We start from the raw sequence: 24,826 nt of genomic DNA, 5'->3' as shown, positions 1-24,826 counted from the left end.
GGCCTTCAGTGTGGAGCATTTTCTGGGTGGCTTACAACATAATAAGCAACAAAATCTGAAAAACAGCAACATAAATCAAAATGGAACAAAATGATTGGATAAAACATGTTTATATCAAAAATTAAAAGGTCATTGGCACCCAAAGGATATCAAACTAGGTGTCAGGCGAACCTCTCTCTTGGTCCCCCAGGGATTGTATTCTATAAGTGAGGTGCCATTACCAAAAAGGTTCTCTTCCCAGTTCCCACCCACCTTGTTTCAAACACCTGAAAAAGACTGGAGTGTCTGGGCAGGCTTGTTGTTTTGCCTCATGGAGTGTACTCACAAGGAAGAAGTGCCTAAGGAAAGGTGACAGCATGTTGCTTCTACTCAAAACACTGGCACCTCAGAGGAATTGCTCCTGCTGAGATTTCCCAAGCTGTCCAATCTATTGTACTGTAGCAACTCCTCCTCAACCTCAAGTGCTAGCTTGAAATTTAATTCTTTCACTCATAACATACAAGACTATTTCAACTAAGCAGTGTCTCTGTGCATGGACACACAGAAAGACACACACACACATTCTACTTTGCTTTTGCCTGTTCAAAACTGTCAATGCTGCATTTTTATTGAACATAGAAAAGAACAGAAAAAATAAATATCCAAAAATAATACATCATGTGGGCAGTTTCGAAGTCAAAGTATCAATGATATTTCAGTATCACAGCTACAGTGCAATGCTAGATACAAAGTCTGGGAAGAATTACTTGGAACAAATAGCTAAACTTTTCCAAACTCTTAAATACACATACAAATTTTTCCTCTTCCTTTGTACTTTCAGCTGTATGGAGCCCTTCTGACAGCACATAGCTCCTTTCCACTTTCTTCCTCTCCTCTCTGTTGGGGTCCCTATGAATACATTTAGCTGACAAGGCCTTCTTATAAAGATCATTATTAGGGTTCTACAGGAGTTGCAAGGGTCCAGACAGAAATGGAGAAGACTGAGGATTCCCCATATCTGCCTAGGATACTATTTCTGTTCCAAGGGCAACACCATTTCTTTTTCTACAAGAAGCAACATTACTATTTCTCATTTGAATTTTAAAATGATGATTTGTTCAAAGCTGGCAATTTTTGGGTGCAGAGCAACTTATTTACTGTATTTATTCTTTCAACATTTATATACAGGCATACCCCGCTTAACGTCACTTCACTTAACGTCGCCTCGCTGTAACATACATGCTCCATATGCCACCATACCCCGCTTAACGTACACGTGCTTCACAATTACGGACACTTAATGGCATGACGCCGCTGCCATCTAGTGGCGATTGCAGTGCAATACATGCATTGATTGCTTCAGTTTGAGTACATTTTCACTTTACATACATGCTCTGGTCCCATTGCGTATGTTAAAGCGGGGTATGCCTGTACCACCTTTACATTAAGTCTCCAGGTAGTGTAGCTCTTGATAAAGATCAGCCGACAGTGTAACTGTGACTGATTGGCACAGCAAAGTGTGGTGCAGTCTTCCATTTAGGTACTAATAGCCGTCTCCAGGAAGCAGGACCATCTCTGTGGTCCATTCCTACTTCCTTTGCCTCTCCCTCTATCCTTCTATTGATTGTTAATGAGTGGTGTTGATGCGACATTATCTTCTAGACATGCTCTGTTTCCATCAACACAGAGCAAGATCTGACCACTTGATATATTTGCTGTTTTTCTTTTGTCATCTCAAGTCAAGGTTAAGGAACAATACTTGTAGCACCCCACAACTGAACTGAGGATGCAATGTGTGCCAATATACTCTTCACAGGAAAGTATGCTCTCAGGGACAAAGGGCCAGGAACCATCCTTTACAATGTAATTGCTGAATATCCAAGTTCTTCTGCTGGAACAATGGCAGGATAAAGATGCTGTGTTGCAAGTTTATTCCTCTCCTCAGTTTAACACCACAAACCTAATGTATTAAATTATGTCCGATTTGTTACATCAATGTCTGTTATTTTATACACTTTGTTAAGAAAGACTTCAATTTTATCTTCACCCAAAGAACAGATATCCAGGATACAGATGACATGTTGTTTTTCCAGGTCAGTAGCTGCTTTTACAACTTCATCTAGTGGCAAACACAAAGAGTGAACATGTATATTAGTATTGAAAACTAATGTTATAATGTGGTATATAAAGTCACACTATGGCTCTGTTACAAATCCAGGAAAAGCATTAGCATTAAACAGTTATCTTTTCTAACCCAGAAGGGGTGTAAACTAGAATGGGGAAAGGACAGAATTGTCCCTTCCTTCTTCCAACACTATGGCAAGCAAAACTTTCACAGAAAACTTCATCCCCTGTGTATGATCTAGGGAACAAAAATCACTGGATGGATCCTCATACATATAATTTCACAGCATGGACAGAAGTCTTTTGAATTTCAATTCATTTTGATGTTTGTAAAAAAGGGGAAATTTCAGTCTTGTTTGGAATGCTTAACTGTAGAAAATACTTAAGAAACTTGGTATAAAGCAGTAAATAAAATAAAAAACAATTGCCCGATTTAAGAAAAGTATTCCAGTGCTTCTGCCTTGCTAGAGCTGAGGATGTTACCTACTGACCCCTGGCATATTGGTACACTACTGGTTTCTGAAGATAAAAATCTAGGATAACAAAAGATTGACACAATAAACAAGGCTTCCAGCTCCCTCTTGTCCCACATATCTGGAGAGGTAACAAATCATAAGGAAAGTTGGCACTAATAAGCAGAAAAGAATAATTTGCAATCATCTATTAGATTGTCGGTCAAATATTCAAAACCAGTTCTTCTGCAGACACATTTACACAGGCAAACACCTCCGCAGAAAATATGCTCATTTAAGCATGCAGGCATTTTATTGCCTATTGCAATTATTTAGTTGCCAATTAACAAATGTAAAAAAAATAAAAGAGGGTGGGAGAACTAAAGAAGAGTCACCATTAACAACATTATCTCTTCAGGGAGGAGATATTTTAATTCATTTAGATGTATATTGCTTAACACTGCAATGAGCCTAGATGAATTGTACTCAACAGCAAAATCCCCAGTCTGACCTGTAAAAAAACAACACCCAATTTTCCAGGAGGCAATTCTAGAGTAAAGGTTATGTAACAAGGTCGGTTTACCAACAGACCTCATTTACAGCTACACTTGCTTACTTTGGAACATATGACAAAAGTTATAACAAACCATAAATATAATCTACAAAACCATACCGGAAAGCGAACATATCTCAGAAAGCCCTTCTTTGTTAATGATCTCCCGTTGACATGAGATACCGCTTGTGTAAGACAACACTGGATCATTTGGTAAATCTTCTGCTCGAAATAAATGGGAATCTTCAGGACAACATACAGGCAGGAAGGCAACATCTACAGCTGTATCATGATTTATGCCTGTACAAGAGATGATTATTTTTTGTTACTACCAGCTATCTTAATGAGCTAGTTAATTGTCTTCAACAATCCTGTCAGCAAAGGCTACTTTGAGTCAAAATATTTATCATGTGGACACGGGAAAGTTGCTCATCCAAGCTCTAGTGTCCACTCTTTGGCAAGATAGTCTTTAATAGACTGTAGAAACTTAAACATCAGAATCTTTATTCAAAGGGTCCCAGACCTTTCATGGAAAATCTCTAGGAAAAAATCCATTGCATTTCTAGGTAATCTACCGTTCAGTTTTTTATTTAATTGCCCCCTAATGTAGAATACAAATTGCTGTGTAGTTTAAACACGTTACTTCTCATCCCCTACCAAACAGTTGTTTCTTACACAAGAAAAAAAAAAGAAATCTCAAAAGAAAATGGTGGCAGTGCTACTGGTGTGATTCAACTTAAATTTGAGATGTGACCTACTCGTGGCTCATGGACCAACATATGAAGCCCAGTAAACATAGACAGTTTCATCAGTCACTCCTCATATGATTTGTCTTTTTAGTTCCTTTTTTTTGCCCTCAGGTTTTCTTTGAACCATTTCCAACAATATCCTTCTAAAACTGAACAAAATACTCCAAATGATATATCACCAGTGGCGAGTAAAGTAATAATATCCCGCTCCCACCCACTCACCCTTCAAGTCTTTGAAATTGTGCTCTTGTTAATACAGACCAAGGTTACACTGGCCCTCTTTAACCACATCATCCACAGTTAGCTCATTTTCAGTTCATTACCTAGTATAACCTCAAAGTTGTATTAAAGTGCTGCCATCTACTCAGATGTTCTACCCTCTTATTTTCCCATAGTTTGGTCATTTTTCATGTTTATAAATGCATTCATCCTAGTTCAATTTCCCCCCTTCCTCTTTGTCCAATTCTGCATTTATTAAGATTTTGAAACTGCAATCTATCTAAAATTATCTCAGTAAACTGAGGAGCTGGGCATATTAATTAATAGCTGATTTCCTTGTAAATGTGGAAGACATTAATTATGTAGTCAAGCAGTAGGCTCTGCAAGTTTGAGAAAGACATACTATGGCTGCTGTCCAAAGAGTTACTTCAGGCAAGTCCAACGACTCACACCCTAGTAAGTTTTTCCTTTTAACATTAGGCTATCATACCATATTGCAAGTTACTCTCAAAACTCTCCTCAGATTCAACAATGGCTCATCATACAGCATGGGAGGCTGGCTGTTAGAAAAACACAAACCCAATTTTTTTTCTTGAGTGTATAGGAGTAGTAGCAGGTCTTTGGATCCTAGCCTATTTTCTTTATAGTTGATCTGTTTATTAAGAATATTTATATCCTGCCTTTCCTCCAAAGAGCTCAGCAACATACATGGTACTCCCTACCCTGCTCACCTTATCCTAAAAACAAACCTATGAAGTAGACTGAGAGATAGTCATTGGCCCAACATCACCAAGTGAACTTTATGACCAAGTGGGTATTTGAACCCAAGTCTCCCCACTGCAACTCCTGGCTCTCTAAAAAATAAATCACCATTGGTTTACATACACTATTCATTACCTCTTAAGCTCTGTGCACAGCACCCATTCTTGTTAACACTCAGACCTCAAAACTGTTAACACTTCCCAATGGAATGCTGAATTCTGCTTTGGCAGAGGTGGCAGTTACTTACCAAGAATAGCTACTTCATAGTATTCAAGGGGACAGGCATTTTCAAAGTGATTCATTTCTCCATTTGCTGTGCATTCTTTTGGTTTGAATTTGGCTGCCTGAAGATTATATTGTTGCATAAGCAATTCTTTATGCATGTAATTAAATTTACAAGGAAAACTTTCTGGGAAAACATTGCTATATTGCAAGTGCTGTGTTAAGTTGTCTTTTACCACAGTCCAGAGACCACTTTCCCAGGAATTATGACACATCTTCTCTGTTTGAACTCTTTCCGACACATCAGCTATTTCTTTGTTACCTGCTAATATGAAGATAGTAAATGCATCGTTAATCTCAGCAAAAAAAATTTTTAGAATGGTTATTTGTTCACTCTTCCTTGCTCCCCACTCTCTGCCCTTTAACCTTAACATTACAAAGTAGTTAGTGAACTCATATCCAACTGTCTTCTATGCATTTTTTGGCTGAGTGTACGTGTGTAATAAATTGGAACCATTTTTCATTTTAAAATTTAGGTTTTTAAAAAATTCAGGCTTCTTCATTTTGTTTTTAAATACATATTTTAAATTTCTCTTGTTTAAAATAGCTGCATAAAATTTAAATCTGAATACAAGCATGTTAAATCTATACTCAGTCTCTTAAAACTGAATAAAACAGCTTTTCTCTGTAAATAAACAAATCATGGAAAAATGTTATTTTGAATCCAAGCACTGTAACAACTCATATATTATGGATGCTAGGGACTGGCAACTCATCATAGTTTCTGGAATCCAGTCGTGGCTCCAGGAGTATCATCTTATATATCACTAGAAGGATTGATCATCCACTGTGCCCATGGGTGATCTCACACTCTCCCCTTTTTATATGAGTTCTGCAATTTGCCCAATTCTCAAATTATGATTTTTTTATACTCTCTAAATAAGGACATTTCCTTTTCATCTTATAAAATTAACCTGCTTTGGCTGATTACTAATTACTGGCCCTTGATTCTGGAAAGTTTTGGTCCCTTAGTTGCCCCAGTACTGGAATGAGGAACCCCCAAGCCATGGACCAAATACTACTACTACTACTACTACTACTACTACTACTACTACTACTACTACTACTTCTACTACTACTACTACATATTTATTACCCACCCTTCACTTGCAGGTCCCAGTGCATGTTACAAGAACTTAAAATTCCATATTAAAAACAATTAAAATAAATTATAGTCACAGGAATAGGGTGGGTCCAGAAAACACATCTTAAGTGTCAAAGGCCAGGGTCAAGAGGTGTGCCTTCAGCATTTGCTGAGGACTGTGCAGTAAAGTTGTCAGACTATGTGGGAAGGAAATTCCACAATTTAGGGGCTGCAATAGAGAATGCCCTCTCCTGGGCCACCCCCTGAGCTGCTGAGGGCAGTGGAACTACTAAGAGCCCCCCCTCTGCCAATCTTAATACCTGAGAAGGTTTGTAGGGAAGGAGGAAGTCTCTCATATATTTTGGGCCAGTCTGCTCGGCCTAATTTGGCCTGGGAGGCTATTTTCCCCAACCCAATATGAAATAATATGCAAAGAAACGTGAGGGCTGCAAAAGAACAATCAGGAGCCTTAATGTGTGCTCCCAATTGTTCTTGAGGAAACGGGGATTGCTGCTGCTGCTGCTCTTCAGCTCTCTAGAGTCTTCACCGGGGTGGGAAATCTCCAGCCAGCAGGCCAATCTTGACCTGCTGGGGGTCCAAGTTGGCCCACAAGGTTATCTTCCTCAAACCATGCCCACCCACTTGTGATGTCATCTAATGAAGAGCAGGGTTAAATCAAGTATTGGTTTAACATGGAAACAATGCTAAAACCAAGTTTTCACCCTATATTTTAGCAGAAATTTCCATGCAACCCCCAGGAAACTGTTTGCATCAAAAGCCCTGCTAATGCGGGGGGGGGACCCTTCATTTTAGCAATGTTTTGCACTTATTTATGTTAGCAGCAAAGTATTGGGCATATATGTAATGCTCATCACAATACAATCCATATATCTATTAAAGATTTTAATATAACATCCTTCTTATTCATTATCACTGTCTCTAGGTGTGCAGTCCCTTAGGCCCGATTATGAAATACAGTATTTTAAACCAGTAAATACCCTGTATATCTCAATGTTAAATCTTTATGTGCTTGGTTCATGAAAAGTAAAACAAAATCAGGTCTTTTTTGTAATGTTTTGTTACACACTTCCTATATCCTTCAGTCTAAAATATTAAAATGGCATTGCAAACATCCAACTGCATAATCTCACACTAAAAGTTATTACACTATAGTTTAGATGTGCTTGGTCATTATTAAAGACTAAAATAATATACTCCAGTTATTTGTAATACTTAACAGATGTTGTTTTCCTGAATACATGTAACAGGTTTATTTGATTTTCCACCTACACAGCTAATAAAAAATAATGTAACTGCTTTGCTAATTTTCATAGCCCTATTGTGTTTTAGGCTACAGGTGTGTGTTTTAATATTTTTTATATAATTTTCAATTGATTCATATATCATGGCAGATAAAAGTTCAAAATGAGAAATTTACTATTTTTAGAAAAACTCCATCTCCGCATTAGCTCTAAAAAGTAGTTTCCCTTCTTCTAGCAGCCATTGGCTTTAAAAATGTATCTCTTCATCCTAAGCCAGCTGTACTCTAGGATGAAAACCTAGGGTGCCATATGGCAGAGCAGCAGTGATAAGCTGGGAGTCTAGAAGATCCATGCTACAACATTTCCTACATACATATATAGTTAGCTGGCTGAAATCTCTTTCTACTCATAATAAGAAGGTACAGCCTTGTCACATAGTCAGAAGCTGCATATGGACCTCAGGAAGTAAGAGGAGTTACTGCAACTAAAAGGCAAGGTTTGGTTGACTCAGCAGTGCTGTTGCTACTCCTCCTATATTTAGCACTAGGGTGCTAAGCAACATATAAAGCCAACACTTTAGCTAGAATCTTATTACATAAACAACATATCACCTCAACATAAAAGATGAGGCGGGCATATTAACTTTGCTAAGGTAATTAGCTGGTATGGCTTAATTTAATTTTAAAATTGACACTTGTATAGTTTGCAAGGAACAAGACACATACTTCTACAGGGTTGTGTTGCTTCCATCACTTCTTGACTTTCTTTTCTTGTGTGAGAATTTTCTTGCAAAAATTCATACAACCTACAAAAACCCAAATTATTATTGTCACTGAGGGTGACAAGATTGTTTGGTCAAAATCACCATTCTGACATCAGATTGCTTATTTTTTGCTGACAAAAACAGTCACCGATTCTTAATATCAGGGCCAATAAAGACATGGCACAGCTCCTTTTCTCAACTTCAAAACAGCTGCATTGGGATAATGTGTGCTACTATCTTGATTGGGTAAGTGACATTATGAGAAGGGATGTTCAGTCCTTTATGTCCACCCCATTTTCCTTCTCTTTCACCCCACCCCCAAAGTTCTCTTGGCTTCTGGGGGAGAGGTACAGTTCAGGTTGAGGAAACTGCATGGGAGGAAATGGTTAAATACTTCATCTCTCAAAGTTCCTGCATTTAGAAGGCAAACTCCTGAGCTCTGGATTTTTTTAATGGTAATATCCAATAAATTCGAGAAGTTACTGAGAATTTGCCACTTACATTATTTTCTTGCTTGCTGATCTTGTGAAATATGAATGTTCAGGAGGAGGGCCTCTTGTCCTTAAAATAAGCAGTAAACCAGTATTATTTTATTTAGTAGGCAGCATTGATTCTCTAATGATAACTTTCTTAGGTTTTGATGACACAACAGGACAAGTCACCTACTCACTGATGGTCTGGGAGTCATAGCCCTATCCAGAAGCCATGTTGCTCAGAAGGAGCTCTTTAAAACTCTGGGAGGATACTCCTTAGTACAAGCCCTTAGAAATAAATTTAATAGATTTGGACAACGTCCCCAACTTGCTTAAAACAACTTTTCAGTAGGTTTTGCTTGCACCATAACAGAGTTACAGAGGAGAACATAACCCGGCCAATGCATGACCTGCAACAGAATGAAAAGTCCTAGAACAGGGTTGGGAAATCTTTTCCAGAATGCATTCCCTTGGATTGTGCCCTAAGTCATTTTGCAGAAACAGCTTACTCCACAGTCTCAATCTTTCTTTTTGCTTGATGCTTTCTGGTTACTCTGTGTTGCTGCTGCTGCTGCACAGATGATGGTGACAGCTGCACAGAACTTGTTTTTTTGGCTTGCTGGTGCTTTCTTGTTCCTTCCTCAACATGGTCATATTCCGACACAGTAGTCTGAAATGATGGCCTTTTGTTGATCTGCAGGAATTGAAAAATTGAAGATATCTTGTCTATCACTTAAAACAAATTAATGCAATGATTTCCAGTTAGCTATTCTTCAAAGATTTTACACACCTACATCCACACTCTAGATTCAACTCCAATACTACAATCAGAAGGATCAGCTTATAGGATAGCCATATCCTTTCAAATATGATCTACTACAATTTTTGTGCTGTCTGTAAAAAATCCATGTAATTCAAAATATCCAGTTTCTGTTTCCACTCCTTTATTCACTTAAGAAAGGTTTAAATATTAGTCTAAATACTCTTTTTTAATAAAGGAACATCCAGTCATTTAAACTTTAAAAACCTAAACTATGACTTTCAAACTCTACTTCCTCTCAAAAATAAGGAAAAACTGCTAATCAAGAGACAATGATTAGCATTCAATGTCTGCAGTTTCTTTGAATTCAAATGCTGAAGATCTCAATTGTAATTATGATCATAGCATCCTGAGTACTATACTATTAATTCTCAAGCACCATACCTGCATTGGTTCTACTCCTGAGGCACCTTCAGATGTATCGCTACAGCTGACATATCTTATAGCACTAATAATCCCCTGAATAGCAATGCGTTTGTGCTCCCTGTAGTGTAGGCTTTCAATCTCCTTCTCCATTTCACTGATGGTTGTCAAAACTGATTCAACTGCAAAGAGCAATCCCCTGAAACTTAGTTTTAAAGAAACAATACCACCAAAAAGTATGAATATGGGATTCATAAAATTCAAATGGTAAAGAATGTAATGCTAAAATATTGTTTTTAAATTGGCACAGAAAAACATCTGAGGAATTTTCATTTGCAATACATCTGGAAAAAAAAAACAGGTTGGCAGATAGTTTCAAGCAAATGCAACAGAAAGGAATGTATAGTTTTTCCAGCAATAAATTAATAGCTGAAATTAACTGGCTTTTGTAAGATAATTTCAGGCTGACTGTAACTATTATGTATTGTTGTAAAAACCACCTCTTTTATACGGTTAGGATACAAAACTCTTATCTGTCCTTTCAGCTGCATTGTGAAGTGTATGTCCACATTAATCTTGTTCTGGAATCATTTCGTGTTGCTGATGCACATATATTACTGGATTCTGCCCCACATTGTGGCAACTTTCAGAAGCGCATTGGACTCTTTCAGGCCCTTGTAGTGATCAAAAGACATTACTGCAGCACTGAAAAGAGCATTACCCTCCCACTAAACCCAATGGAATAAAGACTTGACAGCATTCTTGGCATTTCAGTGTGTTCCCTATTACAAATTTCAGTGTACGCGCATGTGCATGAGCATGCACATACAGGTAGATAGATCTGGTCAGCTTATACAGAAATCTTTGCCTGGAAACCTTGTCAACTGAGTTGCTCTGCTATTTTGATATTTTTCTTCTTTGCCAATAAACATCCCATCCAAATCTCCTATCCCTCCTCTCCATTGTTTTGTGTATGAATGTTATTTGCATAGCTTGTTGTTTAGTATAGTGAGACTTGTAACTGAAAACCAAAAACAATTTATGAAAAAGGATAAGTAATTTAAAAAGTTACATAGAAATACTTCATTTACTAAGACAACTATTAAAAAGTGGCAAGCATGACTAAGAATATACAATGAAACACGCTACCTTTACTATTTTTACAATACTTCATAAAAGTGTCTGGGACAGGTGGGAAAGGATAATATCCACCAACAGTAGTTTTCTCCATATGAGAAGCTTCTTTCTGAGTTTTAATCCACTGGATAAAGCTTTTCACTTTGGCATCTTTAGTATATGGCTGGCCTTTGTGCCACCCTGTTAAGAAAAGCAAAAAGGATGGGAAAAATCTAATAAAAGAATCAAAATATTAAAGCAGCAATTTTTATAACTGACTATACCATATTGGTTTTCAATGTAATGCTACAATTCATTCAAAAATATTAAATATGTTCTCATTATCAGGGTGTTCTGTGAAGAATATTATGGCATTTGTAAATGATATTGGGAACACTGGTGTTGTGGCTTCAGGAGACAGCACAGGGAGAAAGAAGAATTGAGCAATTTCTAAGTCGCCTAAGAGGCTCACTGCACATACACAAGGGCATGTTATGGTAATGTAGTATTTCTGCAAAGATATAATAATCCTTACACAACTCCTCTATGACCGTGGCTCAGTTCCCAAAACCACAGAAGCAGTATTCCTGGTTAGACTGCTGCAGATTCAGAACTCTCCAGACTATTCAGGTGTGCTCGGTGCCAATACCTATGCAAATCACAGAATCCCAAGGCTGCAATAGTACATCAAGCAACTACTATGGGCTACAAATTTAGAGAAACAGACTATACATACAAATTTGGATATAAACAACTGGTAATGCCTTGATTGTATGAAAGTGGTGCCTAGCAATGCACTGTTGACATCAAATAGGAGCTGACAAGGCTGCTAGTCTTGTGAAACACTTAAGAGGCAGAAGCAACAAAGCTCCTTGGGACTGACCTTATCTAACACAGTTCTATGTAGGAAGAGGGGATAATGAGGGCAACTTATGATTTCTTGGGAGGTATAATGGCAATTTCAAGTCCTAAGGTGTGATGGCACAGGTTTGGTTTGCAAAATGAGAGGGAAGGGATGCAAGCAAACCAGCTAAACCAACCTTCCCTCTTGTTAACTTCATTGCTGCTACCAAACATATGTCTTTATTTTTCTCTGGCTGCCTGTGCTAAACAAAACTTTAATTGGCCCAACTTACCCCAAGACTGGGGAAAACAGTATGGCACTTAATAAGGAGATATAAACAGTCATCTATCTCTATTCTAGACAATTTCCATAAGCTAGCCAATACTTCTTTTACATCTCTCAGTTCATCTCACAGTTCAACTTCTGGATCCCTTCATAACCCCTCCCCAGTCCTTTCTTCTGCAGATCTTTGTTTCTGTCTCCACAACTCAGCTCCTACTTAAGTTTCCTACTTAAGGCTCCTACTTGAGTTTCTATTTCCCTTTAATTGCCAGGGTCTGTGCTGGGCTCTTGACCCTCTAAGCAAAATATACCCTCTTAACCTTCCTATGTGAGCCAGCCTTTAAAGCAAGAAGAAACCATTTTACAATCCAAAACAAAACACAAAAAGTCCTGTTCCTTCACATAGTAAAAGGGGAACAACAACACAACAACAGGTTAGAAAGTGCATGGGCAGAGGAAGGTGGTGTTACAGTTTGCACTTTTAGTTATGAAATTATGGTTTATTTACCTGTAATAAACATTTGACTTTCATTAGAAGTTGTCAGGTAAGTTATACAGGAGCCGTTCGCAGTGGTATCTCGTATCACCCTCATCTGTGTACATACCAAGTATGTCACTGGAGATGGAGACGAGTTGCATCATTTTTTGTAGATGTTTTTGTTACATTTACTTATTTCACACAGATTCTATTTAGTATTTAGATATGTTCAACAACTGTCAGATTGTAAAACAAAAGCTATGAATGGCAGATTTTTTTTACTATGATAATTTGCACTTTCCAACTAAAACTTTTATTCTTCTCAGGTGTTCTCTCAAATAGTCAAATGATTTTCCAGAAAAGTGACTTAGGTCTAATTTTCACAATGAGCAAATGAAGAGATAAACCTGTTACTATATCATTTTAGACTTCCTGAAGAGTCTCACATGACTGAATATATCTACTATATTGGAAAGAACTCTATACATAGAAAATTAGATGTCAGAGAGAGATGCTGTAAGCTAAGCATCTCCCTAACATGAAAGTTTTCTATGTATAGGGATATTTTCTGGAGAGAACATTCCAACATGTGAGCCCCCAACCTGTAGTTTCAAGTTGTACTGGCCAAACACAGGTTTGCTACCTTATCTGCTCCCTAAGAGAACTGGACAGTATGCAAAAGAATACCAGCAGCTGAGTGGAAACAGCAGAGTTATTGTGGGTTTTGTAGAAGCATTTGGCTGTCAACTGTGGGAAACAGGATGCTGGACTACATGGATCCTAAGGCTAATGCAATATAGGTCTTCTTATGTTTTTAGACCCAACTCTACACATCCTCTAGGACTTTTAACTTACTGTTGATAAAAAACGTTCAAAAGTTCTGCTGAGTTCCTAAATCCTAATACATGCCTAAACATAGTATCTGGATTGTAATACAAGGCCATGAACTTCTGATCAAGAGTTTAAGACACACATTTATAAATACAGTCTTCTTCATATATGTCATTTCCCCCCACAGAAACAAGGGGGGAAAATAAACCTGCATTTACACCACTGTAAAGACAATGTGTTTATTTTGCTTCTATTATATATGTTTCTAAACCATGGGAGATTGGTACAGAGAAAAAACAGTTTCAGTTTCTCACTTGTACTGTTCTGGAAGGGAAATTTGAAGGCGCTGCAATGGTATTAATCATTGATGTCTGAAATTAAAACAAGCCTTAAAAAAAAAGTATTACAAGATAGAAAAAAATGGCAGGAATATTTTTAAAATAAGTACTTGGATGTATTTGTTCAAATATATCTGGCTGAGATGTGGCAAACAATTCCAGAATGAAAGGCAACTCTGAGGTCCCATCAACAACATGCACCCAACGTTGGATCCAAAAGTCTTCCCCATGATCTGCAAGGGCAATGAAATTTTGATGAACATTTTAAGCAAATGTGTTTCAACTAATTGTTAAGGAATAAAAAAGTCTTTAAAAAAAACCTCTTTTTCTTGTGCGTTCAGTTCTTCCTACATATTGCACAAGTCCAATAATATCACAGGAATAAGCATTTGGTATGTTACTGAGTTCTGACCTAAAAAGACAGAAAAGTATGAGTAATATTTATAGCACATCATATCTGAGTATTCAAAGTATCTCCTTGATTAATGTACTGATGACTGTGGAATTATAGCTTATTATTTACTGCCTCACTGCATGGGGGGGTGGTTATGATTGCCACCGTGAAAGAGGTAGCGATGCAGTCCTTCTTTAAGAGGCCCTCCAAGGATCCAGAGGTTTTAGAAATCTCCCACCCTGGCTCTGCTATTACCACCCTGGGCAAGGTGATCAAGACGGTGGTGGCCAGACAACTGCATGTATGCCTGGAAGAAGCAAGACAATCTAGACCCATTTCACTCTAGTGTCAGGCACAGTTTTAGCACTGAAGGAGCTATGATCGCCCTGACTGATGACATTTAGAGAGCAGGAGAGAGCAAGGAGGAGTTTGACCCTGGTGGTTTGCCTTGACCTCTCAATGGTTTCCAACACCATTGAGCATGGTGTCCTTCTGGAACAACTCAAGAGGGTTGGGAGTTGGAGGTGCTAGATTATACTGGTTCTGCTTCTACCTGCAGGATGGTTAATAGAAAGTTGCATTAGAAGACTGTTGCTTAGCCCCATGATTTTGGAGCTGTAGAGTCCCATGATGGTCCATTCTGCCTCTATGCTATTCAATATCTAAATTAAACCTTTGGCAGCTGTCACCCAGGGATTTGTGGCACAGTGTTATCAGTATGCTGATGACACACCGCTATCTCTACAATTCACGTGAATCAGAAGAGACTGTGAAGGTTTTGAAAACAGTGATGAGGAGAGTAAACCAAATCCTGAGAAGACAGAGGCACTGTGGGTCAGCGGTTCCCGTGTCCAAGAATTAGGTGGGCAACTTGTTCTGGGAAGGGTTGCACTCCTCCTGGATAAACAGGTTCATAGTCTGGGAGTATTCCTCATTTCAACTTGTCACTAGAGTCCCAAGTGGTTTTTGTGGCTAGGAGTGCTTATGCTCAGCTTAGGTTGGTTTGCCAGCAACAGCCTTTCCTGGACTGGGATAGCCTGGCCTCAGTTTTCCATGCTCTAGTGACTTCCCATCTGGATTACTACAATGTGCCTTTCCTGAAGATGGCCTGGAAGCTGCAGCCAGTGGACAATGTAGCTGCTAGGCTGGTGAGTGGGGCAGCCTGATGGGACCATATGTCATTAGTCCTGAAAGCGCGGTACTGGCTGCCAGTGAGCTATCAGGCCCAATTCAAGTGTCAGTACTAGCATACAATGTCCTAAGTACATAAAAGAGCAACTCCGTCATATCAACCACCTTGGGGCCTATGACTGACAGGAAACGACCTATTGATAGTGCTGCCACCAGGGTCTGCCTGGTTGGCAGTGACCTGTGAAAGGGCCTTCTCAGTGGTTGTTCCCCATTTGTGGAATGTCCTCTCCTTCACTGTTAACATCTTGGAAGTTAAAAGCAACCCAATGCATTTGATGGCTGAAAGATACTGCTCCTGGGAAAACTGAAACTATTAGCTCTGAAGATATGTACTGGTTTTAACTTTTAAAAATATTAAGAACATCTTTAAAATGTTTTATTTATTTCATTTTTAATTGTATTATTTTGTTGCCTTGTTGTTTGCTGCTTCTTTGAGGGGAAAAGCAGATATGAATGACAAAGTTTATTTTCTCTCTTTTACCTTTCCCCTCCCTTCTTCCTTTTATTAAATTATTGATTCCAGTCTTGTATATGGTTACAAAACATTATCTATAAAAAAGAGTATTAAAAAAACCCAACCTTGTTATAAATCGATATTTAACTTCAGGCAACTTCCATTCTGCTTTAACTTTATTTTCTGGAATGATGTTAATTTTAGTTGGAGGGTCTCGAACATTCAAAGTGATTTCTAGAAAAGAATTAACCATAAGAGCATATATTTAATAACTGTGTTTTGCTAAGACTGAGATACTAGCTACCTAAGTAATGTAGTCCTGGTATTCCTTTATGTAAAACAAAAACTGTTTTCGCTGAACTCTTTGGATAGGTCAAGTAATTTATAAACACATAAACATGGGGTCATGTTTGGAGCTTCCTGAACAGTATACCTGCCTATTTTGGCCCTTCTCATTGATAAACCATTTTGATGCTTCTTTGAGTATTGCCAACCAAATAATTAATTAATTTCAAGATATTATATTAAAGGGAAGAATGCTGATACCTCAATGGAAGAAATGATTCTTCTGCAGATTGAAATAGTTTTGGCACACTGAAGATAGATAAGTGATTTTTCTCTGCAGAAGTTCCAGTGCTGAAAAAAATATTTTCCTCCTTATACTGGAATAAGAGAACACATCCTTAAGAAACTTTCCAGTATCCAGCAATGATTCTATAAATATTTATGTACTTATCTAGATAGGAGGTGAGACCAAGTATTTGGTTACATCAAGTTGGTGGGACTTGTACTGGGCATTTGAAAAGCCAATGTCAGTGCCACTGACAGTCTCATTTAGTAAATGGGAGTCTTCCCATGAGCTGTATAGTTCCAGTATCTATTTCTGAGTTAAGACAGACATATGAATGAAAATTCAGCTGAAACATATATGCATAAACTCCTTCCATATTCTTAGCAATAATGTACTAAGACAGAAGTAATATTTCATCCTCAATATTACTCTTTAAACAAGTGAACAAATCAATGCTACTCAAATTATGCAAAGGGAGTTGTATGTTATCTTACAACAGGAGAGGGCAACCTGCGGCCATCCAAATGCTGCTGGACTCTAACCATCATTATCCCTGACAACTGGCCATGCCGGCTGGGGCTGACATGAGTTGGAGTCTAACAACATCTGGAGGGCTATAGGTTCCCCTCCCATCTTACAAGACAAAGTACAACTCTTTTTGTTTATCCAGTGTTCTTGAACAAGGGCCTTTAAAAGTCAACATTAAAGCAAAAATACTTGCTGAATTAAGAAAAAATGCTACAAGTTTAAGAGATAATTAGCTATTTTATACACTACATGAACATTCTATTTATGCTGCAGGAAGCCTAAAGCTTCAGTCAGAAATTCTCATTGCTTAATTTGCACCTCTCCTTGTTAATTTCACCTGGCCCTTCTCCCCTCCCCATACTATTTTTTATCTCCCCATTATTATGTGAACCCATTAGCACTTGTAGAAAGAAGAAACTTGGTTTCATCAGTCTATTGAAAATATGATGTTTGTAAAAAGAAAGTCTCAATCTGACAAACTATTACATCAGAGAGAATTGGAATTATTGTCAAACTGGTTTACAGTCATCAATAGTTTTCATTTATCTTTCTCCTTGCCCAAAGAAACATTTCAATTTCCTACCTATGCATTATGTACATGTCAGATATTAAAATTTAATAGTAGAGCAAAATAAATGAAGCTAATTGTGCTCGTTATAGCAAGAGATGATGAATCATACATCTCAAAGATTTTTGTCATTTCAGGTAGCTACTGGAAGTTACTATTGCTGAAAATGTCGAACACAATAGGTGAAAATTAGAGTAGGCTGGGGAAAATAAGGGATTTTGTCTTTTAACACTTTGAACAACCATTAATATTGGGAATACTTAACCTATTGAAGAGAATCTTTTCATGTGCAAATCTCCAGGAGTTGGTTGTGTTTTAAAAGGGTAACTCGTTTTAATAGCATATTGTTCAAGCAGCAGCACTGTGCCAATCTTCATACTATTATACCATTCAGGGCATAAGGAATTCCACAGCACCATCGACATCATACCAGAATGATCAGCAACTTCAAAATAGGCCTAAAAAGAATTAAGAATATGTAGCATGCTTTTAACACCATGGAAGAATGAGAGTATTTGTTGTTGAAATGCTGCTTTAAATGCCTAAGGCCGACCTGTACTTTTTAAACTGTATATTTTCCCTCAGTTCATTAATTGTGTGCAAGATGAGACAGAGAAAGAGAAGTAATATTGCTCCTATCAAGAAGGATTATAAAATCTAAGGCAGCAATCCTATGCACATTTGTCTGGTAGAAAGCCCCACTTAACTCAGTGGAACTTACTTCTAAACAAACATAGAAGTGGGCTGTAGACTTGCAATTCTAAATGTGGAAGCTGCACTGAAATCAACAGAGCTTACTTTTGAGTCAACATGCTTAGGACTCGTGTGTAAGTTAAGGCTAACAGAGTGAAAATAGTGAGAACACAAGTTAGAGAGAATTATGGCTTCATAAAGTAGTAGCAAAGAAGGTGATGGGTGCAATTGGTAGCAGAAAGCTTAACATATGGCTTAGTAATCCTAGAAACACCATGCACATTTAGCAAGTGTTATGGAGAGATCTGAAGATGAGGAGAAAGGCAACATAATGGGGAGAAAGGCTTTCTTCCAGACTCAGAAAACAGCAATGGAAGGTGGCAAGGGAATGGACTTGTGCAAGTTGACGTTATGTAATGAACAGAGTAACACGGAAACACCATCATTAAAAGGGGGCAAACCTAAATAACAAAAGTGATATAGTAATGGGAAGCTGTGTAGGATAGCGAACTCTTGCCACCTACTCAAATGTTCTCTCAGCAAAATCCTGCTGGGAGGAAGGGCGGGATATAAATCAAATAATAAATAAATAAATAATAAATAAAATTAAGAATAAGCGGCATTATAATTCAGAATACATTTACTTTGAAAGTGTTTTTGCTCAAGATACTGAAGAAAGGTTAATAAACGTAAAGTTCCACAAAAAGCAAACAGGAATTTCAAAGGCAGTTTAACACAGCAGTATATTCATCAACAAAATGGTCTCCATTTCTACCTATATCAAAATAATGATTCTAACTTTCAAGATATGACTAACAAAGGTGAACAGAATTCTGACTACCACCAAACTCAGTGAAATAGACAAGAAGATACCATTGACACAGTTCAGTTTTTGTTTTTCTTAAAAGCACAGACAACTAAATTACATTAACATAAAGAACATAAGAACATAAGAAGAGCCCGCTGGATCAGGCCAGCGGCCCATCTAGTCCAGCATCCTGTTCTCACAGTGGCCAACCAGGTGCCTGGGGGAAGCCCACAAGCAGGACCCGAGTGCAAGAACACTCTCCCCTCCTGAGGCTTCCGGCAACTGGTTTTCAGAAGCATGCTGCCTCTGACTAGGGTGGCAGAGCACATAAACTGTGTACATATGTTACACACACACCCAGCATTATCTTATACAAATACCTGAACTTATTATGTAACCATTTACAATTGTATTGCTTAGTTGTGGCTGTTTGCTAAAAGATTCAGCATACTCTATGAAGAATTAAAGTTTCTCAGCATAGCAGTATCTATGCCAGATTGCGTTAGACATCCAATAGTACACTTCAGTGTGTTAAGAGCTTTAGTCTTCTTACCTGATATGGCATATCAAGTTTTGTGTCAGGTTTCCCATAGTATCTTAATCTTGCTTTATGCATGATTCTAACAAGTAAAGGCTGGAAGTTGATTTTGGTTCTCCAATTCATCTCCAGATGAAAGAGAGATGTTAGTTTGGATTCTAGAAAAACAAGCAGAGCTGGTTTCAGTAGCGCCATTGATTACCATTACAAAATGTATTGTGGCAAATGGAATAGTTACAAATAAAAACTAATCTCAACAACTGATACAACCAACAGCTATCCCTAATGTTAATATGGATACTTCCATGCTGTCTCAGAAGCACACAAACCTTTGTAAATACACAGCAGTTGCTCAACCCAGCACATGCTTATTCCTTAGCAGATTCAGAGGCCTCAAACAGGCAAACAGCCTCTCTCAAGTTTGGGACCTCATGCAGTGACACAACACGAAAATGTACCTGAACAAGTAATACGTAACACCAAACATCATAGCTTGGTGTTACCTGAACCAGCAGAGGCACCTCAGACTCATGCACTCCCTCTACTTGTTAGCCATGATTCCTTCCCTCAGATGTGGCTCGTGTTTGGCCTGGTAACCAAGCTCTCAATCCAGATTATGACCTGGACTCCTCCCTGCTTGTTCACACAATGCCAAATCATGGGTTGTTATTATGCCTGAAACACTGCAATGTTGAGCTCTAAGAGCCATATTTACTGAATCCCACAACAGCAATGGTACATTCTAATATATCATACCCAACCCGTCTGCATTATCCCCATATCATCAATAACCCACTCTTCACGATCAAGCCCTTGTGGTACCCAACTTACCATCCACACAGACATCCTGTGAAACCTTCTTTTCTACCCATATGTCCCCATATGGATCTTCATTATTCCACAAAGGAAGATAATGCTTTTTGCCTCCCTTCAGTGGTGTTGTTGGTTTTTCACTGTATTCTTTCTGCTCTTGGGGAGCATCACTGCCATCTGTTACCCTAAGGATTTCGAGCTGTTCGATGCACAGAAATCCATAACAAATTTTCTTCTCATTGTACATGTAAGAACACTGTGTGATTTTCACCTGTAGGCCACAGCGAAGGGCGTTTTTGTGTACTAAGCAGTTCAACTTGGGGGCCAGGTGGCATTTCTCCTGGTACACACCATCCGTGACAGTCACGTCATAGTAGTAGGTTTGCCAGGGAGCAGCTTGGGCAGGAAAGGCAGCGCTAGTAGCGGGTGGCTTAGATGCTGTGCTGGGAGGTGAGCCACCAACCATGTACCTCTCCAGGGACAGCACAGTCACCGGCTGACTTGCCGGGAAAGAAACCCTCAGGTGGGAAGCCGTGAACACTTGCTCAAATGCCCTCTGGATCCAGGACTCCTGACTTGGGGGACCTGCCCCACCTGGGATACCCGATGGCCCTTCTATGCCCCCTGCCCCTTCCCTGCTCCTATCTCCAAGGGTGCCTGCACCCCCAACCCGCACCCCCGCCTCCTCCTCAACCCTTTCAGTGCCCTCAGCCCCTGGGGGATCCATGAGCGCTGCGGTGTCCCTCTTTCCCACAGCGCCCATCGATCCACTCGGGCCTCCAACCTCAATGACAGCCCCCTCCCCTACAACCTTCGCGGTCTTCCTATCCCCCGGCTTTTCTCCCATATCCCCTCCAATTCCTTTTCTCCTACAAGGGCTGTTGTGCCCCGCAAATAATCCTGCAGCTCTCCCCTTCCCCCCGAGGTAATTTTATTCTTTTTCTTCCCTGGTCTCACGCAGCATCCGCGCTTCGCCGCTCCCCCTCCCTTTTCCCGCCAACCTCTTACTGCCCGCCCCCAACTTCCCGAGCAGGGCAGAAGGCGCCACCTCTGAGGTAAATATTAAGTGACTTTAGTCGGACAAGGGCAGGAGGAAGATGTTGCCGCTTGCCACCTGCCGGGCCCAGCCACCACCGCCGCCATCAAGAAGGGTGGGAGTGGGGAGTAACGGGTTTTTCTTCTAACTGGCCAATGAGCGTGCGGCAAGGAGGGCCAAGCTCGGCATGTCCGGCTCGCGTTAAGGAGGTGAAGGGGAAACGTCACGGGCTGTCCAATGACGGCGCGGCAGGCGGGGCCAAGAGGCGAGAGTGACGGGCAGGTCTTCGGGTGAGGCGGGATCCTGTCGAAAGGGAGGGGATAATCACGACGATGAAGATCGGTTTGAGAAAGATGCGCGGATTATTAACCTGACGAATCCTCTTTAGCGCTCGAAAACTCCCCACACACACACACACATAAGAAGGCTGCAGTCCTTTGTACAGTTTTGGGGCACTAAGTCCCACTGAACTCTGTGGGACTTGCTTCTGAGTAAGCATGCGTAGAGTTGCCCTGCAAACCTGCCAGTCTTTCTGCAATTGCCCGTGCAATCCTAAAACGCGTCTTCTCAGAAGTAAGCCCCATAGAGTTCACTTACTCCCAAGTGTCTATAGAACTGCAGCCTTCAAGTACCACGAGGTGCTTAATTTTATTTTTTTATCCCCCCCCCCCCCCACTTAACTAACAGCTCCTCTGGAATATGTTTGAGAGGGATACATTAGACATAATAGCATGGAAGGAGATAACTGAGTTAAGAAAGCGTTAAAATAGTTTTGTAGTATTTGAAAGGCTAGATTTTTTTTAAAAAACAAGTTTTTTATTTATATACAGGCTTTTAAAATGTTTTTTAATACATGGTGTTCCTTATTATATTTTATGTAGGCATTTCATTTTGTTTTTGCAAACTGCCCTGGAAGCTTTGCTGAAGGGTGGTATAAATCTTTTTTCTTAAAAAAAAGTTAATAAAACAAAATAATAAGAAAAATACATCCAAAATACTCCAAGGGAAGCTTGGAGGATGGCAACAAGGGAGAGGGCCTTCTCAGTGGTGGCCCCCAAATTATGGAATGATCTTGGTGATGAGGTGCGCCTGGCGCCAACAGTGTTACCTTTTCGGCGCCAGGTCAAGACTTTCCTCTTCTCCCAGGCATTTTAGCATGTGTTTTATACTGTTTTAAAATTTTAAATTGTGTTTTAAATTGTTTTTATAAGATCTGTTTTAAATTGTATTTCTTTTAATGTTTTTAGTTACTGTAAACCGCCCAGAGAGCTTCGGCTATGGGGCGGTATGCAAGTATAATAAAATAAATAAATAAATAAATACACCATTAAATAGTCCATAATAAAAATAGTTTTTTAAAAAAACCCAAATTCAGGACTCCTATCCATAACATCTAACAAAAGACTATTACATAGCTGATACTTGCATCTCTACATTGTTTTGAATCTAAGTTTTCCAATAATCCACAAAATGGCTCCTCCACAAACAAGTGAAATGAGCTAATCTACCAGAACTGTCATGTATAATTACAGTAATCCTTTTTTCAGAATAATATCAAAGCATGCTTTATAGAGCCATCCTTTTACAATGTCTCATTGTGGCATAGTCTCTGGTGATCTAGAGCCCACTTCAAATTCATTTTACTTCAAATGCAGGGCTTTTGTTGTGACATACTGGCATCTCTCTTTGCTGCCCATGGCAACCATGTTGTTCTGGTACCCATGGCACTTCTATCAAGGTATGAGTACTGGCACCTCATTTTTTACCAGAAAAAAGAGAGCTCTCTCTCTGTATTCACCAGTAGAAAAAGCAGAAAATGGTAAACACTGGGGATGAAAGATTGTGAAATGCAAGAGATCAATTCAGTTACATTTTTGTGTAAAGGTCCAATGTATACAAGATCAGCAGAGTGACAATTCTCAACAGCAGTAATTGGCAACAGAAGGAGGCTTGCCCCACCTCTTCTACCTGCAAGCTCTTCCATGGATTTGTCTAATCTTCCTTCAAAGTCATCCAAGCTGGTGGTGATCACTGCATCTTGTGAGAACAAATTCTGTAGTTCAATGGTTCCCTAACTCCCGCTCCCCACAGACCACTTGAAAATTGCAGAGGGTCTTCGTGGACGACTTGGTGATTTTTCTACCTGTTGTAGCAATTGTCATGACTGTGCTAGATGCTGTGCGCTTTTTCATTGTATTTTTATTCTTTTTATTTCTTGCATGAAAAGAAATGAAATACAAGTAGAATCAATATGAATTTTTACTGCGATGGATCTCCCATCTTCAATCACAAATCCATACACACACCGCAGACCACCTGAGTGAAATTTGCAGACTACCCAATGAACCCTAGTTTGGGAACCTGTGCCATAGTTACGCAATATTTAAAGGAGCACTGTGTACCTGATTTTCCAGCATTCAGCTTCATTGGATGGGCCTAAGTTCTAGTATTACTTGCGAACAGTCAATGACAGCATAGAGGTGCAGCTAGGCCGTGGGGGTCCAGGGGCAGACAGTGGTTCCCCTCTGCGGCGCCTGGGCCTTGGCAGTGCCCAGTGATGATGATGATTATCATTATTATTTACATTTGTATACTGCCCCATAGCTGAAGCTCTCTGGGCGGTTTACAATTAAAAACATTAAAAACAAATACACAAATTTAAAAACACTTAAAAACAATTTGGGGGAGATTCCTGCCTGGCCAGCTCTTCACCTTGAACACAAGCACATCTGTCCGTTCAAGAACATGAAGGACAGTCTAGCAGCAAAAGTGGGTCGCTCTCTTCCCTCCACCCTCAAAGGCAGCACTCTTCCTCATCCATTTCAACCAGAGACTGGTGATGAGGCTGCCCTTCAGAGCCTTCCTCTGCAGCTACCTCTTGTGGGGCAGCTGCCTGAAGCAGGGCCACTTTGTAGGAGGCTGAAGAGGGGCCAATTCCACAGAGAGAGAGGGAGGCTGTGCAACACCAGGCTCTGCTCACAATGACAGAAAAGGTCTGATGCTTCTCCCCCCCCCCACCTGTAGATTAGGGCCTTCACTGAAGACCTAAGACCAAGAGATGGTTCATATGGGGACTATATTTAAGTTGTTGCAGTCATGGGTGCAATTGCTCAGTTGCAAGGAATGGAAAAAAACTCTGCATATGCTTCAAATGCACTCTTTAATTATTTTACATGCCACAGAGATGAGTCTTGGCACTGAAAATGGATTCTGGGGCCCAGCCTTAGCTCAAATTCAGCCTCTATGAGTGCTGAAGCAGCATTTTCAAAACCAGTGGTTCAAGCTGTTGCAATCCATCATCCCTAATGAACATAAAAAAACCCCAGTTCCTTTTACCTTAATAATTTTAATGCTGAAATGTGGCACTATTTCCCCATTTGGCTAATAAAGAAAAACATGAAGAAACGCTTGTTGCTGTAACACAATAGTCTGCTGTCACACAAAATATAGCTGTCTTG

At 39.5% G+C, this 24,826-nt stretch overlaps 1 protein-coding gene across 2 annotated transcripts; it reads right to left on the bottom strand.

The window, feature by feature from the left end:
• Positions 1-304: 304 nt before the first annotated feature.
• Positions 305-21,508, bottom strand: RADX (RPA1 related single stranded DNA binding protein, X-linked). Of its 2 annotated transcripts, none has more exons than XM_061598610.1 (15): positions 20,351-21,508; positions 19,535-19,677; positions 17,746-17,938; positions 15,939-16,047; positions 14,095-14,186; positions 13,885-14,007; positions 12,636-12,743; positions 11,035-11,202; positions 9,907-10,067; positions 9,212-9,396; positions 8,731-8,790; positions 8,192-8,271; positions 5,086-5,382; positions 3,229-3,408; positions 305-2,098 (listed from the first exon to the last, which is right to left on the bottom strand). In XM_061598610.1, the coding sequence occupies exons 1-15, from the start codon at positions 21,177-21,179 to the stop codon at positions 1,953-1,955; spliced, it is 2,874 nt and encodes a 957-aa protein (XP_061454594.1). In that variant the 5' UTR covers positions 21,180-21,508; the 3' UTR covers positions 305-1,952. The 2 variants fall into 2 exon arrangements, with proteins under 2 accessions (XP_061454594.1, XP_061454593.1); XM_061598609.1 differs by having other exon boundaries at positions 306-2,098; positions 5,086-5,385.
• Positions 21,509-24,826: the final 3,318 nt, after the last annotated feature.

This window comes from Rhineura floridana, chromosome 16, assembly GCF_030035675.1.
Source record: "Rhineura floridana isolate rRhiFlo1 chromosome 16, rRhiFlo1.hap2, whole genome shotgun sequence".
In the NCBI taxonomy this organism is placed as follows: Eukaryota; Metazoa; Chordata; class Lepidosauria; order Squamata; family Rhineuridae; genus Rhineura; species Rhineura floridana.
Note: the sequence above shows the minus strand (reverse complement) of the source record. Positions and strands in the feature narration are given on the sequence as shown.

What these genes read in the sequence shown, in the direction of transcription:
- RADX (XM_061598609.1), bottom strand. Translation starts at nt 21,179, where the DNA reads ATGGGAGAAAAGCCGGGGGATAGGAAGACCGCGAAGGTTGTAGGGGAG. An exon ending in TCAGCAAGCAAGAAAATAAT is followed by an intron (nt 8,272 to 8,730) that starts GTAAGTGGCAAA and finishes GGGTTTTTGTAG; the next exon opens with GTTGTATGAATTTTTGCAAG. An exon ending in TGAGATATGTTCGCTTTCCG is followed by an intron (nt 2,099 to 3,228) that starts GTATGGTTTTGT and finishes GTTTGCCACTAG; the next exon opens with ATGAAGTTGTAAAAGCAGCT.